Consider the following 17,704-nt stretch of genomic DNA (forward strand, 5'->3'; position numbering starts at 1 on the left):
GTGAGGAGACATTTCTTAACCCAAAGAGAGGTGTGCCTGTGGAATTCATTACCACAGGAAGTAGTTGAAGTCAAAACATTGAATGTATTCAAGAGATGGCTGGATATATCACTTGGGACAAATGGGATCAAAAGTTACAGGGAAAAAGCGGGATTAGGCTATTGAGCTCGACGGTCAGCCATGATCGTAAGAAGTGGCAAAGCAGTCTTCTGTTTCTATGATTCTGGGATCATTCTATTTTCTAACTGTATTAAAACTATCATATATGCAGCCAAACTCCGTTCTCTCCCTCACTCTCCCTTTATCATGATTACAGCCTTCTAGCACAAAAAATAAGTTATCTGAGAAGGCATAGAGAAAATAAGTGGCTATTCCTCCAAAAAGTTTCCAAATTTTAAGATGATGTATTGTATCAGATGCAGCTTAGAACATGCTAAAGTCTACAAGAACTTGGTGGGTAGCTGTCGGCTGAACAATAAACTCTGTTCCTTCAATGCTAACTGCAAAATCTGACCCATTATTGATGACACTGTAACACAGTACAGTCAACAGTCTGGTTTGAGGAATGATTTTTAATGTAGCTTATTACTAGAGCATGTTTAAAACTCATTTTGAAGTCTTTTTGAAGATGCTTTACTCTTGTTTATTATTGAGGGAGCCATAAACATTGTATAATATGTCACTGGGGAGTGAATGGAGTTCTTGTGAAGTAATTCATCTGTCAAAGGCATCCACTGCCACAAAAATGGGATAACCTACAAGCACTTTTTCTTATTTGTGGTTCCAAGTAGTTACCTGTGCGTGGCAGTTAATATACTCTGATTAAACTAGATGAAAGTAGCAGATTGGTGTTGTCATCATTACATTACTAGAGAACCTTTATAAGTGATAGCAATGCTGAGCTATTTGAGTACCATTGAAAAATTGCTTTAATCTATGACTTTTGTTTTATTTATTTTGTTTTGGAGAAAATAAACACATGCTGCGTAGTAAGCACTGACGCACTTCAATTTTGACAAACGCATCTATACTTTTTATCCTATGCTATTCTTCTGATACTACAAGGATGCAGGTTAATTGCTGATACAAAAGTTCTCCAATTGTTTTGTATCTGCAAAATAAATTAAATCTATTTCAACCCCACATTAGCTAGGGCAGGGTTGATTCTTCATAAGGGCAAATTTTTATACCTAGATTAGGATTTTGCATTTGCTATCAGTGAATTTTTTTCTCAGAATTGATTACTCCGAATGGTTGCTCTATTGATTGTGTTGGGAAAATTTGCCTTGTTGCTTGTGTTGCGCATGGGGGTGGTGGGTGGCATTTGCCTCGATGTTTGTGGGGTGTTTCCTATAATGTGGATATGCCGGCGTTGGACTGGGGTAAACACAGTAAAAAGTCTGACAACACCAGGTTTTAGTCCAACCGATTTATTTGATAGTAAACGCACAAGCTTTCGGGTTAGTAGAACTCTCCATTCACCTGATGAAGGGACTAACCCGAAAGCTTGTGCGTTTACTATCAAATAAATCGGTTGGACTAAAACCTGGTGTTGTCAGACTTTTTACTGTGTTTCCTATACCCATTGAGAAGTGTGAGAGGGGAGTTGCTTTTCAACACAGACCACCTGCTGACTTTGTTAGGCCCCACCCATAAATGTGATGGCAGAAACCACACATGTATGACCCAGTATTGATGACTGTGTCCCAGTACAGGCAACAGTCTGATCTGGTCAGAGAAAACCCATCTGTGCAGCCAGAGAGCCAGATGCCAATTTTCTCAGTGAAACCAACACTTTTTTTAATATTTGTGTAACAAACAACATTTATACCTCAGTGACTATGATTAATTAATGAAGTAGTATTTGCTTAAAATGCTTACAGTCCTGATGACTTTTTATAAGTTTCCCATTACCATTACTGCACTCTGATATTAATAAATCTTCACTTTATTTACATTCACAGAAAAGTAGCGGTTATATTACTGGATGAGTAATCCAATTGTGAGTTCAAACTTCGTAGTTTGAAAATTTAAATTCAACTTATCAGTAAAGTCAGACTGTAGCAATCTATAATGTCTTTTTAGAGAAGGGTACCAACTGCTTTCACTCAGACCCCTGACTCCAGTCCCAAAGCATGGTTAATTCTGAACTGTGCCCTCAGACTTACTAAACCAATACTAAGAATAAAAGTTTTGCAGCAATTCTAGTAGACTACCTTGCTCCACCATCAACCGAGGGCAATTGGGATTGCAATAAATAATAAACACACAAAGAACAAACAAATGAGTTATTTGCTATTACTTGGAAGCAAGCCATCTATATTCTCAGTTAAAGGTACCAAACTAAATAGACAGAAAAAATTGATTTAATAGAAGCACGAGGAACATTAGCCATATGTGCACATAATAGGTTTTAAAAACCCTGAATGGTGTGACTATGCTGCAGGTACACTCATCTTCTTTGCAGCTTCTTTGTAGTATATAAAATCCATCTATGACAGGAGTTATATTTCATCTAGATGCTAATGAGGGAAAATCAGTGTGCTTTTGCATTTTTTATGTGCGAGGTTGCTTTAGCCAGGAGGTAGTTTATTATATCTAGCATATTTGCATGGTGCAGCAGCTACTTTAACTGAACTCCCAGAAGTATATTGGTAGTGTTCTTCAATATTTTACAAATATTTTTACAGTTCAAAGATTCAAAATGTATCAAATTAAAAGCTGTAGGAAGATGTATAGTTCAGTGTATTCCAAAGCTTACCTGAACTTTCAAAACTGCAACTTTAAGACTGACGATGGAAAGTATACAGTGAGCAGTAAATCATTTTTCTGTGTGGGTGGCAGATGTTGCAAATGGTCCTTTCCCATTTCTACCCATAGCTAAAGGGTTCTCTTCATTTAGTGCTTCCTTAAGCCAGCAATATACAGTAAATTCTTTATGGCTGTTATCGCAAATTCAGTCTAAATTTTTAATAGGAACATAGAAACATGGAGCAGCAGTAGGCCATTTGAGCCTGCACTGCCATCTGGTAAAAGAATGGCTGATTTGATTGTAGCCTTACCTCTGCTTTCCTGTCTGCCCCCTCCCCCTGGCTGGGATTCTTCCAAAAATATTCTAAGTCCCCATTTTGTGTGAAAACGGGAGTAACTCCTGCCCGCTTTTTCAGCATGATTTTTCAGAACAGATCTCTGACACTCTGAGCACCGAAGAGTGCCCTAGTGGGGTTTCGTCTGAAAATCGGGCAGGGCCTATTCCTGCCTGAGAGGCTGTGTGCACAATATTGTTGAAAGGGCCACTGCGCTGATCTGTCAGCACGGAGATCAGCTCATGCACAGTGGCCCCACATTGCCAGCCTCCTGATCATTGGCCAACCCCACGACCTCCCTCACTGCTGGCCTACTGATCCCTTGATTCTCTGATTGCTGGCCTCCCAGACCTTAGTCATGATGTGGGTATGCCGGCGTTGGACTGGTGTAAACACAGTAAAAAGTCTGACAACACCAGGTTTTAGTCCAACCTATTTATTTGATAATATACTCGCAAGCTTTCGGGTTAGCCCCTTCGTCAGGTGAATGGAGAGTTCTGGCCTCAAACAGAGCATATAAAGCACAGACAGTTTAGAGATTACTGATTAGAATGCGAATCCTTACACCTAACCTGCTGTTCAAGACCTGAAGTGGCTGATAATGTGAGTGGAAGGAGCACTGATCACAGTTTAAAGAGATGTGTATTGTCTCCAGACAGTACAGTAAGTGAGGTTTTGCAAACCCAGGCAAGTCACGGGGGTTACAGATAGTGCGACATGAACCCAAGATCCCTGTTGAGACCGTCCTCATGTGTGCCTAATTGTCTACCTGATACGTTGCAAGAAAGGATGTCCCGAAGCATGGTACATTGGGGAGACCATGCAGACGCTACGACAACGGATGAATGAACATCGCTCGACAGTCACCAGGCAAGACTGTTCCCTTCCTGTTGGCAAACACTTCAGTGGTCACGGGCATTCAGCCTCTGACCTTCGGGTAAGCATTCTCCAAGGCGGCCTTCACGACACACGACAGCGCAGAGTCGCTGAACAGAGACTGATAGCCAAGTTCCGCACACATGAGGACGGTCTCAACAGGGATCTTGGGTTCATGTCACACTATCTGTAACCCCCGTGACTTGCCTGGGTTTGCAAAACCTCACTTACTGTACTGTCTGGAGACAATACACATCTCTTTAAACTGTGATCAGTGCTCCTTCCACTCACATTATCAGCCACTTCAGGTCTTGAACAGCAGGTTAGGTGTAAGGATTCGCATTCTAATCAGTAATCTCTAAACTGTCTGTGCTTTATATGCTCTGTCTGAGGCCAGAACTCTCCATTCACCTGACGAAGGGGCTAACCCGAAAGCTTGCGAGTATATTATCAAATAAATAGGTTGGACTAAAACCTGGTGTTGTCAGACTTTTTACTCCCAGACCTTGCCAGGCCAGCCCCGATCTCCTCTCCCTTCCGTCTGCAATCCTAATGCAGAATGGCAGACAGACAGAACCCCTCACCCCCCACCAATTGGCCTTCCCAATAGGCCCTGCCCACTTGGTACTGCTTGATGCCTGGTGGGCAGTGCCAAGGTGCCCCTTTGGCAGTCCAGATTTCCTCTTGGGCAGTGCTAAAGGGTCAGGCTGTCACTGCCCAAGAGACTTCAGTCCCTATTTTTGGATGTTAGGTTGACTGATCTATAGTTTCCTACTTTCTCAGTCTCCTTTCATAAATAATTATGAACTGAATATAGTCTGCTAGATTTGAGGAAAATAAACCAAATTTAAGAATCGATTCAAATGTGCCTTTTTTATTTAGTTACTGGAGTAGAATGTATAAAATGTAACTTCATCATTAGTGGTATTTGAGGATCAATAGTCATTAATCAGTTGAAATGACAACAAGAATTAGCAGTAATACAGCATCTGACATAGTACTTGATAGTGTCATCAAAAAGAAATTTGACACCAAGGGACCAAATACGATATTCAGAAAGGCATTTGGAAGCTTGATCGAAGTGTTAAGTTTTAGGAAACATCTTGTAGGAATAGGGAGTTGGAGAAATGTAAATAGGAAATTGCATAATGAGAGCCTAGGCAGCTGAGTGAGGGATACTTGAGCCAAATTTGAGATGCACAGCGATCTTGGAGCTCTATAGGGATACAGGTGATTGGAGATAATGAGGGGTGTAGCCAAGGAGGGATTTGAAAAGCAATGATGAAAAATGTTATATTGTTACCTATTTGGAAACCACTGCAGGTCAGCATGCACCGGGTTTTCATTAAGTAATAGCTTCTCACCCTCAAAGGCAGTCAGGCTTTTAGAAATCTGCTTCTCACCAAAAAAACAAGCTGTAATGTTTCCAATTAACATACACTGTAATTAAAAACTTAAATTTTCCTCTTGGTGCTCCAGTTTCCTCCCACAGTTCAAAAGATTTGCTGGTTAGGTGCATTGACCATGCTAAATTCTTCCTCAGTCTACCCAAACAGGTGCTGGAGTGTGGTGGCTAGGGGATTTTCACAGTAACTTCACTACAGTATTAATGTAAGTCTACTTGTGACTAATAAGTTTTACTTTAACTTACCCTTCAGATTAAATTTGATATGATTTCTGATCATTTAATCTCTTTCAGGCTAACTTCAGCAGCTCACTCATCTGACCACTTGCTACATAGCCTCCACTTGATAATAGCAAACAGTACAAAGTCCAAATGACTGATGAGCGAAACAGGCTATCCTAACATACAATTTATTTATTTATTTGCCACAAGTAGGCTTACATTAACACGGCAATGAAATTACTGTGAAAATCCCCAAGTTGCCACATTCTGGCACCGCTGAGGGTGAATTTAGTATGGTCAGTGCATATGACCAGCACATCTTTCAGACTGTGGGAGGAAACCGGAGCACCTAGAGGAACCACGTGCAAATGCTGCACAGATCCAAGCTGGGAATTGAACCCAGGTCCCTGGTGCTGTGAGGCAGCAGTCTAACCACTGTGTCACCATGCCGCCGCAATGTAGAAGCACATACAAAAACTCAAAGTACAAAATGCAGTACTTAAGGTTGTCAGATTTTGTTTTTTGAATGAGGTGCCCCATTTGCTTATCAAGTAGTTGTTAAAAGATACAATAGCACAATTTTGAAGAGTAAGGAAGGTCTTCTTGGTGTCCTGATACAAATAACATCACTTTAAAAAAAAAGTAAATTATTTGATCATCATCACGTTGTTTGTGTGATTTTGTGCATAAATTAGTTATGTTTTCTACATTACAACAATGACTACACTTAATTGGCAGTAAACTATTGGGAGGTCCCAAGGTCATATGTGTTTTCTCTTGTACTTTTATCCAGACACCTAATATCTGTTGTTTTTTGCCAGTTCTGCTTCTCCTGAAAAACTTCTTGTTCATTAGCAATTAAAAATAGTAAATGCTGCCAACATTCAGTAGGTTAAGTGGCATTTTATGAGAGGAAATATGGAAAGATTTTGCATTTTAAAAAAACTATGACGCTAATCTTGTTCTCTGTTATTTATGCTTATATGGTGCAGCAACTTCAGGGGAGGAGCAGTTATACTCCTAAATGCAAATATCCAAAAGTTGGTGTACAAGCTGCACCACTCAACACTGGTTTTGCAAAAATACCTTGTTGCTATAATTGTGTGGTAGATGCAAACTGAACCCACCACAGTCTTTTTTTTAAATTCCCATTTTATTTTGCAACTACTGTACATCAGGGCACAATGCCACAACAAATCAATGTGCAAGATCTTCTCATGATTACCATCCGAAGTGCCTCTAAATTGTTGGCCTTAGAGAAAGATATTTAAATAGAAGCATCAAAATCCATTTGCCAGTTAATAGTCAACAAAACTGATCAATATTGCATCTTCAACAATCATTCACCTGGATCTCTGCCTCATGTTTCATCTTTTACGCGTTTGTGCATATGCTTCCTCCACTTATATCTCATGTTGACAAGGATCTCAAAATCCCAGAAGGCCGAGCAATTACTCGCATTACTGCACTTAACAATGTGCTAATGGCTAATGATGGCCAATCAAACTAGCGAGTCTGAAAATTAACTATTAATGGTCTGAAGTGTAATGTGAATAATGGTGCAAAACAAAAGGAACTGATAAAGGGACAAGTACAGGAACAAAAGAATGGTCCATTGAAGGTGAAAATGATTGCAGAATTCCTGAGAGAAAATGGGAGCAGTGGAGAAGTTCTAAAGTTGTTAAGCTCAATAAGCTGCAAATTAGCCCGAGGTATTCCATTAGCAAGCCCTTGATCATTGTTCATTTCTTCTTGATAATGAGGCACCAAGGAAAGGACTATTAGAATAGAATCAAATTCTGGTCCCACTTGATCCTGCAATGCATGATAGGTGGTGGTAAGTAATGAGAAGCAGTATAGTTTGTCCCTCCTTAATCCAAAGTGCTGAGACCAACTGTAGTGCCCCTACATCCACACCACTTCTATAACTTGGCATAGACTGCACACCAAACCTGAAAATGCAGTGGCTTAGGTGTTCATTGAATAAATTAACTACACATTGGAAGGGATACTGTAACTGTTCAACATCCTTAGATGAGGTGAAGCCAAATGTTTAAGTCATTCCAATGCCAATAACACTCCTTGATGTTACACCTATCCTGTTGTAACTGGGCAGCATAAATTGTACCCGAGTTAGTACCCTTAGTTTATTACTTTTCCAGCAATGTAAATAAACCGCTCATTATGTGCAAGTGCTTGACCACTTAAAACTTAAAGCTGAGCTAATGGAACTATGCTGCATTATTTTAAAAATTGATTTGTTATAACAGCACTTTTGAAGCATGTGCGAGGAAAATGTGTAATCTTGGTTTGTTTTCTTATAGCAATAGAAAGCGGATGTCTGTGATTGTCCGTATGCCATCTGGAAAGCTGCGACTTTATTGTAAAGGAGCGGTAAGTCTTCGCTTAATCTTCATACTTATTACTTAACAGTATTTTCATGAAGTTGATTTTCCTGAACTTTTCTTGATTTCTAATCAAAAGTGGAATAAAGTCATTTAAGTCCAAGTGAGATTTTGTGTTTCAATTATTGTATTCTGTAATTACTAAAACAAAACAATGTACTGTACAAATATTAAATACAGAAATAAAAACAAAAATGTGTTGGGAATATTCAACAAATCAGACAGCATCAGTGGAAAGAGATGATGTTACATTTAAGGTCAGTGACCTTTCATCAGGACTAAAGAAAGATAACAAGGTGGAGAATTTAAATAACAAATGACCGGAAGCTTAAGGTAATGCTTCTGGACTGAATAAGGTGTTCTGCAAAGTCCTCATCCAGTCTATGTTTATTCTCCCCAGTGTAGAAGAGACCATATTGTGTACAGTGAATACAGTATACTAAATCGAGAATTGCTGTTTCACTTAAAAGGAGTGCTGGGAGCCTTAAATGGTGAGAAGGTAGGAGGTGAAAAGACAGATGTTGGAACAGTTGCCCTTGCACAGAAAGGTGCCCCCCTATGGAAGGAAGGGTGTGTTAGTGGTGACTGAGGAATGGGCCACAGAAGGAACAGTCTCTTCAGAATGCTGAAAGGGGAGGAGAGAGGGAGATGTGTTTGGTGGCATCACAATAGAGCTGCCAAAATGGCAGAAGATGATCCATTGAACTTGGAGGCTGGTGGGGTGGAGGGAGATTCTTATCTTGATTCTGGGAGGGCAAGGAAGGGGTCAGAGCACAAGTGTGTGAAATGGTTTGGACATGGAGGAGGACAGTGTTGACCACTCTGGGTGTGAATCCTCGGTTGAGGAAACAGGAAGCCATACCAGAGGAACTGCTGAAAATTTCCAGCATTTATTATTTTTATTTCATATTTCCTGCACTTGCAATATTTTGCTTAAATATAGTAAGTTTTTAAATCCATTTTATTCTGTGAAACAAACTGCATGGTTTGCCAATATACTTGTATCCAATTGATGCAGTACATTTGCAAATTTTTCATTGTCATGACTTTTTAAAGGTTTATTCGTGGTTTAATTATTTATCTGGAATGGCTAAGCTTTTTCTTCGGATTTTTGACTGTATTTCAGTAGGTTTATTTTATTTCTTCCTCTTAGCATGTTCTTAGAATGGCATTTTCTCCACCTTTTTGTAAGTTATCAACTCCATCAATTTAATATTGTTACACATAAAGAAAGTCACATCTGCAATGAAACTCCACCTCTAAAATGTGCAGTCTAAATAATTATCATAAGTTGCTTTGTTTTTGTGGCTGTTTTATCTGTTTTATGCTGTCAGTAAAATAATATTGCTCAAGTCTGTATTTGCCCTTGCTTTACCCTGTGTTTTTGCATCCAATTTCAAAAAGAATTCTAGAGGCTCATGTGAAAGCAGGTGTGAAAGATGCAAAGTTTAGTTTAGGACTGAGAACTGTCACTGGGAAGCAGAAAGAGTATCTAAGGCAGATCAAAACTTCTAACTGTTGGAAATTGTACAGGGGTTGGTATTTACTTCGATACAGCAACACAATTTAGTGATTGACTGGCCTGCTTGTGAGCCGCAGCAGGGACACTCATTGATGAACCATTGGAAGTCAGTCAGAAAGCAGCTCTTCAGTTAAAATTACAATTAGTCTGCTGGTGACCAATTCAGGTGGCCTAGGCCCCATGTTCTGAAATCTCTCCCTACATGTCTCCATCTCTCTACATTGAACCATAGAGCATTACAGCGCAGAAACAGTCTTTTTGGCCCTTCTTGACTGTGTCAAACCATTTTTCTGCTTAGTCCTGCTGTTCTGCACCTGGACCATATCTCTCCACACCCCTCTCGTCCATGTACCTATCCAAGTTTTTCTTAAACATTAAAAGTAAGTCCACATTCACCACTTCATCTGGCAGCTCATTCCACACTCCTACCACTCTGTGAAGAAGCCCCCCGCCCCATCAATATTCCCTTTAAACTTTTCGCCTTTCATCCTTAACTCATGTCCTCTAGTTTTTTTTCTCCCCTAGCCTCAGTGGAAAAAGCCTGCTTACATTCACTGTATCTATACCCATTATAATTTTATACACCCCTATCAAATCTCCCCTCATTCTTCTACGCTCCAGGGAATAAAGTCCTAACCTATTCAACCTTTCTCTGTAACTCAGTTTCTCAAGTCCCGGCAACATCCTTGTAAACCTTCGCTGCACTCTTTCAACCTTATTAATATCCTTCCTGTAATTAGGTGACCAAAACTGCGCACAATACTCTAAATTCAGCCTCACCAATGTCTTATACAACCTCACCGTAACGTTCCAACTCTTATACTTAGTACTTTGATTTACAAAGGCCAATATACCAAAAGCATTCTTTGTGACCCTATCTACCTGTGACACCAGTTTTAGGGAATTATGTATCTGTATTCCCAGATCCCTCTGTTCTACTACAGTCTTCAGCGTCCTACCATTTACCTTGTATGTTCTACCTTGGTTTGTCCTTCCAAAGTGCAATAGATCACACTTGTCTGCATTTTTCAGTCCATTTTTCTAGCTGATCCAAATCCCTCTGCAAGCTTTGAGAAACCTTCCTCACTGTCCAATTTTTGTATCATCAGCAAATTTGCTGATCCAATTTACCACATTATCATCCAGATCATTGATATAGATGACAAAGAATAATGGGCCCAGCACTGATCCCTGTGGCACACCACTAGTCACAGGCCTCCACCCATAGAAGCAATCCTCCACTACCAGCGTCTGGCTTCTTCCATTGAGCCAATGTCAAATCCAATTTACTACCAAAAATCCAATTTACTATTGCTTGCATCCTTGAAGACACTTCTTAGAACCTTCTTCTTTGACCAAGCTTTTGGCCATATAACCTAATACCTCCTTAAGTGGCTTGGTGTCATACATTATTTTGTAGTGCTCCTACAAAGTGTCTTGAGATGTTTCAATCCATTAATAAGTAATTTTCATTTTAAAAAATTGGCTGACGCGGAGATCAACCCAATATAAGTGCAGAGAATGACTTGGGTGGTGAATCTCATTTGGTGGAGATGGGGGAGAGAAGGGTGAGAGGGGAGGCAAGTTCAGGGGAGGACAAGTGCGAGCACGATTCAGGGAATGCCCAGTGCTTATTTGCATAATGTGAAGGAGCGCTCCTGCTTCTGGCCCATGGAAAACCTGGCTCCAAGGACTTGTGACATTGTGAGCTAATTCTGACATTGGGATAAAGAAACTGATTTCTATTATGTAAACAAGAGAGCTGAAGCATTCACTTTTGTCCATAATAAAGTGAAGCTCAATCTAGCAAAGGGCATTGGTTCCCTGATCAAAGATTGAGAGAATGACTGGCATATAGAGATCATTTTCCATAAGTAGAATGCAGTGACCATGAAACATCCAGATAGAAACTTTAGCTTTCTTTGAATGACTGAGCTCAGATAAATTACATGACGAACTAAAACCGTATCCATTTTGTATGCAAAGCAGTTCACATCTTAATCTCAGTAACTCCTGGAAAGCAATTTTGAGAGTGTTGTCTTGGCTGAAAAGGTAAATAAGTTTTGTGCTCCACAATGTGAGCAGTCCGACCATATCAGATTTAGTTGGATTAGAGTAATCAGATGTATCACAGAAGGAGGTCATTCAGCCTGTTGAGTTCACATTGGCTCTCCTTGGAGCAATCCAGTTAGTCACACTCCCTTGCTTGATCTATATAGTCTGCATGCTCATTTTCTTCAAGTGCACATCCACTTTCCTTTTGAAACCTTCGTTTTTGTTTCAGATCATTACCACTCACAGCCTAATAAAGTTATTGCCCCCCACCCCACATCTCCTGCCCAGAACCTTAAATCTGTGTCCCCTGGTCCTTGTATTATCAACCAGTGGAAACAGTTTCTTCTTTGTCTATCTTACCCAATGCTGTCAAATGAGAAATGGCTCAGACCCCCAACTGCAGATAAGCCGGCACTGCCCAAATATGGGATTGCTGAGCTCCATACACAATATTCTACTTTGTGCAATGAGAAAAAACAATGGATTTTTCATCAGTCACACAATTTCCTGCCCATTGGTGTTTTGCAACTTCAAAGATGTAACCATGAATTTCTCATAGAAATGTTTGGCAAATGATATATCGCTAATCCAGAGCCACTGGGAGTGAAACGAATGTGGTTTGGTGTTTGGGTTGCTGATTTCTCCTTCTATGTACAACCAAAGGGCTGCTTAACATACCCATGGATTACCCATCTTTGTCTGTTACATTCCTGAACAATTGGAGCATCCTCTTTTTGGCACGATTTCTTAAATGACCCTTCCAATCTGTTTTTTCCCACTAATTGTTCTGCCCCATATCCCATTTTTCCCTGGTTTGCTAATTCGTTTAGCACTTTCAATGTCCAATAACATCCAGCTCTAATGAAAGGTTGGTCGCCTGAAACACTTATTCGACTGTTTCTCTATTCACAGATGATGCTTATGCTGTTGATTATTTGCAGCATTGGCTGATCTTGTTTTTATCAAAGTTACATTGAATTGAGTACACTTTTTCCTCAAATTAGTTGGCAAGAATATTAATAAGTTAATTTACTTAGACTGAATTGAAGATTCAGACAAGAACATTTTGTATCTATGGATAAAGAATAGTTTTAATGCTTCAGAATTCCTCATCTGTCCTTGAATATTGCTGTAATGGAAGATTAGCCCGCTGAACAATACAGGCTTTGGACAGAAAGAATCCCGAAGTAGGCTGCAGGGCAGGGGTGCTCCACAACATGTGCACGTAACGTGAGGGCCTTGTCCAATTTGAAGAGTTTTGATCCATCACCCCAGATTAGCTAATTCTAAATTGTAGGCTTTTCCAAATACCAGAGGGTTTCTCCTCGTCCCTGGTGGGATGGCCCACAGTTTGACATCTAGCCTTGAAAGCAGGGAGAGACATAATTCTGGTCTTGCCCAGGCAAAGTGGGCAGCACGGTGGTGCAGCACCAGGGACCCGGGTTTGCTTCTGGCCTTGGGTGACAGCCTTTGTAGAGTTTGTACGTTCTCCCAGTGTCTGCATGAGTTTTCTCCAGATCAGCCATGATCTTGTTGAGTGGCGGGGCAGGCTCGAGGGGCTAGATGGCCTACTCCTGCTCCTACTTCTTATGTTCTTACATTTCTCCCATGGTCTAAAGATGTGTGCATTAGGTGGACTAGCCAATGTAAATTCATGAGGTTACATGGATAGGATGAGATTTGGGTCTAGGTAAGGTGCTCTTTCGGAGAGTCGGTGCAGACTCAATGGTCCGAATATTCTCCTCCTACACTGTAGGAATTCTCTGGTTCTAATTTAAACTTTTAATGGAAAACACTTGTGTACATTTTGAATAAAAATATTGACCAGAATTCATCCAAAAAAATTCTAATTCTCAATTTGCGGGAAAATGTGAGTAAACCCTACTTTTTTTAGTGTGATTTCCAGAATGAATCTCAAGGACCAATGCTTACTTTACCCTTTTCCATTTTGTTGGCATGTAAAAGCTCTTACTGTTTGCTTTTACAATTATTGCTCATTCTCTCTCACATTCCAATTTCTACCTTTTTTTGTTTTTTTGTCATCCTTTGCTGGTTTCTAAAGAGTTCCTAATCTGCTGGACTAACATTAATCTTTGCAGTATGTACTCCTTTTCTTTCAATTTAATGCATATGATCATCATCCAACCTTCTCTCTCAACACAGTGGATGACCAAAAATCACACTTATATAGATGCAAAATGGATATGACGGAACTTAAACCCATACATGAATTTGACACCCATCAGCATCCTACTGGGATGTTCAGTGCCAGTAAGTCACTTACCTGACGAAGGAGCAGCACTCTGAAAGCTAGAGGATTTTGCTACCAAATAAACCTGTTAGACTTTAACCTCGTGTTGTGAGACTTCTTATTGTGTTTACCCCAGTCCAACGCCGACATCTCCACATCAAGAATTTCCAAAGCCTGGCCTGAGCCATGAGGCTGATGTTCCAGGTGGATGTTTCAGGGCCTTGTCCAATGAGTAGCCCCATCTGAAAGGAGCTAAGATCAAACGGAATATCTCCATACACTTGCATCTCCTCAATGCATCTGCAATCAGAGCTGAATACTGATTTTAGTTTCAAAGTAGGTTTAGTTGTAGAACAGGTGTAACAGCAAGCTTTCCAGGTGACTAATGCTTCCAGCTACATCCATCCCACTTCATCATCTAGCATATGCCTGACTCCAATTACCTTTGCAGTGAGGGCTCATCTCTCTAAACCACCTTTGTTGATGATGGGCATGTGCAACTGAGGATTTTCATAGGAGCAATTCAACTCAATCTTCACACCTTGGTTGGAGCAACCCCTGCTGTAAGCAATCAAGTTCTGTTAATTGCAGTTTTTGATAACAGGCAATTGGAAAAGCAGCATCTTTCATGGGATGTTATGTAATGCAGGTGACAACCTGGTGTGATTGTAATATACAAATTTAGTGATGATAAATTGTATTTTAGAACATGATTTTATTTTACAGGATACTGTTATTTATGAGCGATTGTCTGAGAGTTCAAGATACAAGGACATTACTTTGAAGCATTTAGAGCAGTTTGCTACGGAAGGTTTGTACTTTACAGTATGTATGCAATTGGTGTTAATGAATGGTCAGTGATTTTAAACAATAGTCTGGAGTTTTCACTTGGTTTCCACGCAGGTATCAGCACAATCCGTGTGGCATGGACTGAAATAGCACGAAAGATCACAGTTTAAAAGGTCGATGAATTACGCCCATGAACGATCTGTCTCTGATTATAGTGACCTTTTGCGCTGGCATAAATGTCAATTCACCCAAAGCACACCCAGCCCACAAAAGTGGCAAACCCACCCTCCTCATCCCCTGCCCATATCCACAGATTGAATAATATGTTGACAAAAAGAGGAAAATAAGTAAAATGAAAGAAAGATTACTTTATCGAAATATGAAAGCACTTTACATACATCTGAAGAAAAGAAAGACAAACGTTTGTTTAACAATAGCTCTAATTTGGTCTGTTCCACGATAGCTCCTCAATATGGATAACTACAAATTGGTCTGTCCCATTAAAGCTCCCCACATTAGTACACACGTTACCGAATCACTGAGTAATTCCAAAGGGTGGGGCACTAGGTCAGTCACTCTTCCTGGTCCTTCCTTCTATCTTCAGTGGTGACTATTCCACAATGGCTGTAGAACCATGTCCCCTGAAGCAATGTCTCTTTTCAAACAAATTCCTGGCTGCATTCCAGCATTTTGAGGCCAGATACATTCATTCCCAAAACAAATCTTATCAGTTCTTCCCACAAAGATGGCAAGGCCATGCAGACTTTGCAATATCCAGGTTGTTTATGCAGCTCTTGATGGTGTCTTCTCATTTGTTATCAATCAGGCATTATGTCCACCAATTAGACTTCAACTTCAGATGCTTCAGTGTCCACACCAGATAAGATTACTCAGTCTCTTAATCTGTGGTGACTCAATGCAGTAAAAGAAGATTTTTGATATACGAAAGACAATTCATTATAGTATTCTAACTTGAAAAATGGAAAAACAAAGATGTAGTCCAAATACCATCTGTGATGGCCAGTATGAAAAGAAAGGAAGGCCTAGAAAAACAGGTCACTACTGATTATTGTTGATTAATCAATAGCTGGGTTAGGATCAGTGCCCACCGACTGAGATACAAGATACAAAATTACAAAAAAAGTGACTGTGGGCCTACATTGCACTGCGCTGTTGAGACTAAGAGAGTTGGCTCTTCACTGCCTACCCTGCTACATGCCACCCAAAGCAGTGCTAGAGACAAGGATCCTGTCTGATGAGGTTTCAAGTCAGTCGCTGGGAGATTTTGTTGCAGGCCTGTTGCCTGAGTCCCTTCCTTCCAAAGTGAGGGGGTTGAAACTTGAGGTTTGGTTTAATAGCATACGATGTTAATCCCAATTGCCTACGTTTGGCCCATATCACTCTATACCCATCGTACCCATGTAACTTTCTAAATGCTTTTGAAAAGATAAAATTGTACCCGCCTCTACTATTACCTCTGGCAGCTTGTCCCAGACACTCACCAGCCTCTGTGTGAAAAAAATTGCTCCTCTGGACACTTTTGTATCTCTCCCCTCTCACCATAAACCTATGCCCTCTAGTTTTAGACTCCCCCTAACTTCTGGAAAAGATATTTACTATCTACCTTGTTTATGCGCCTCAATTATTTTATAGACCTCTATAAGGTCACCCCTCACTTCCTATGCTCCAGAGAAAAAAGTCCCAGTCTGTTCAGCCTGTACTTATAACTCAATCCATCAAGCATCAATTCATTTCTTGATGCCACCATCTTTGACTCCCGGCAGTCAGGCTGGGCTGAGTCCACAGTGGGCGGGTGAGGTGGAGGTACTTGTACCAATCTTGGAGGAGAGGGTCATGGGTGGGGAGTGTCCCTTCGGGGAGTGGTAAAGGGGTGTGGGAGGAGCGTGTTGGGGAAAGGGGAAGTGCCATGGAGGGGATCAGATGGATGGGTGGGGTATGTAGTGGAGTGGGGCGGAATTTCATGGGTCAGTGCTATAGTTACCTAGAAGTTAGAAGTGGTGTTAATTTTTCTAACTTTTTTTCTGGATAACTATTTCTGTATGACAACCAGAACCATCTGAAGTTTGCAATTTATATCCCAGTTTTTGATGGTTCTTAGTGGAGGGCAGTTGCCCAAAGGAGGTTTTAACCTCCTGGACAAATGCATTGCAATCCTTAGGCAAGTTTTGGCATAGAGGGGGCAGTGTAGCCCATCACATCTTGGGGCACTCCAGATACGCTGCCATGGAGCTCAGAAGTTATTGCCTATGTTTTAGGAAATATGTGATCGTAGAATTTCTTACTGGGCCAAATTGCAGAAATCTAATTTATTAAATCCCTTCAAAATTTTCTGAAATTTCTGTAACTTCTGATTAAAAATGAAGTGAATTTCAGTGAGATTGTGACTAGCCACTTGAAATCCTAGTATCATTCGCTGCCTCTTATTTACTAAGGTATTCGGCGGTTGTGTGCTGAAATTGAATATGAAAATATCTATTCTGAATTTACATGTGAGACTATTCTGAAATAGCTTCGAGCCATTTTGGGGCTTTGGTAGCTTGGTGCCATTTTCACATATGGTCAAACACAAGCTAACTGACCAAGAATCAGCCGAAGTTTGTCTTAAGCTAAAGCTACTTTCACGTTGTGTAAAAACCCACGGTAGTATTACCATTTCCTGAACCTCAAACTTCATGCAGTTTACTATATGCAAGCCTGCCAGAATTTTATAAACGAACTTGCTATCCAGAAAATCTGTAGGGCTGATGAGTGTGAATGAGTTCTGGCAGGCTTACATTCTACATGCAACAGATGGCAAGCTCTGTTGCTGGTGAACTGGAGAAATAGAGTGGATAAGACGAAAGAAGGTAAAACTGCTTTCATCCTTCAGAATGTAGAAAGGTCGTGAAATTAACCCTGATCATCTACTAGCATGAGTGATGATAGATTGGGATATCCACGCTATGGCCACAGCTGTGTATTTAACATTTCTCATCTAGTTCGGCCTATTGGCAGCGATTACTGACTGAAGGCCTGCAACGTTTGTTCAATTGCCTGCTCATAACCAAAAGCTGGCAGTATTCCAGCTGAGGA

The 17,704-nt window shown here is 40.5% G+C and overlaps 1 protein-coding gene across 3 annotated transcripts in view; it reads left to right on the forward strand.

Moving 5' to 3' along the window:
• Positions 1–17,704, forward strand: part of atp8a1 (ATPase phospholipid transporting 8A1) — a 362,709-nt gene that overhangs the window by 190,802 nt on the left and 154,203 nt on the right. For all 3 annotated transcript variants that reach the window (XM_080188142.1, XM_080188135.1, XM_080188148.1), the window contains exons 19-20: positions 7,914–7,983; positions 14,549–14,633. In XM_080188142.1, the coding sequence (XP_080044268.1) occupies positions 7,914–7,983; positions 14,549–14,633 (155 nt within the window). The remainder of the gene's footprint in view (positions 1–7,913; positions 7,984–14,548; positions 14,634–17,704) is intronic.

The sequence above is a fragment of the Carcharhinus amblyrhynchos genome, chromosome 1 (assembly GCF_965287045.1).
Source record: "Carcharhinus amblyrhynchos chromosome 1, sCarAmb.v2.hapA, whole genome shotgun sequence".
NCBI classification, from domain to species: Eukaryota; Metazoa; Chordata; class Chondrichthyes; order Carcharhiniformes; family Carcharhinidae; genus Carcharhinus; species Carcharhinus amblyrhynchos.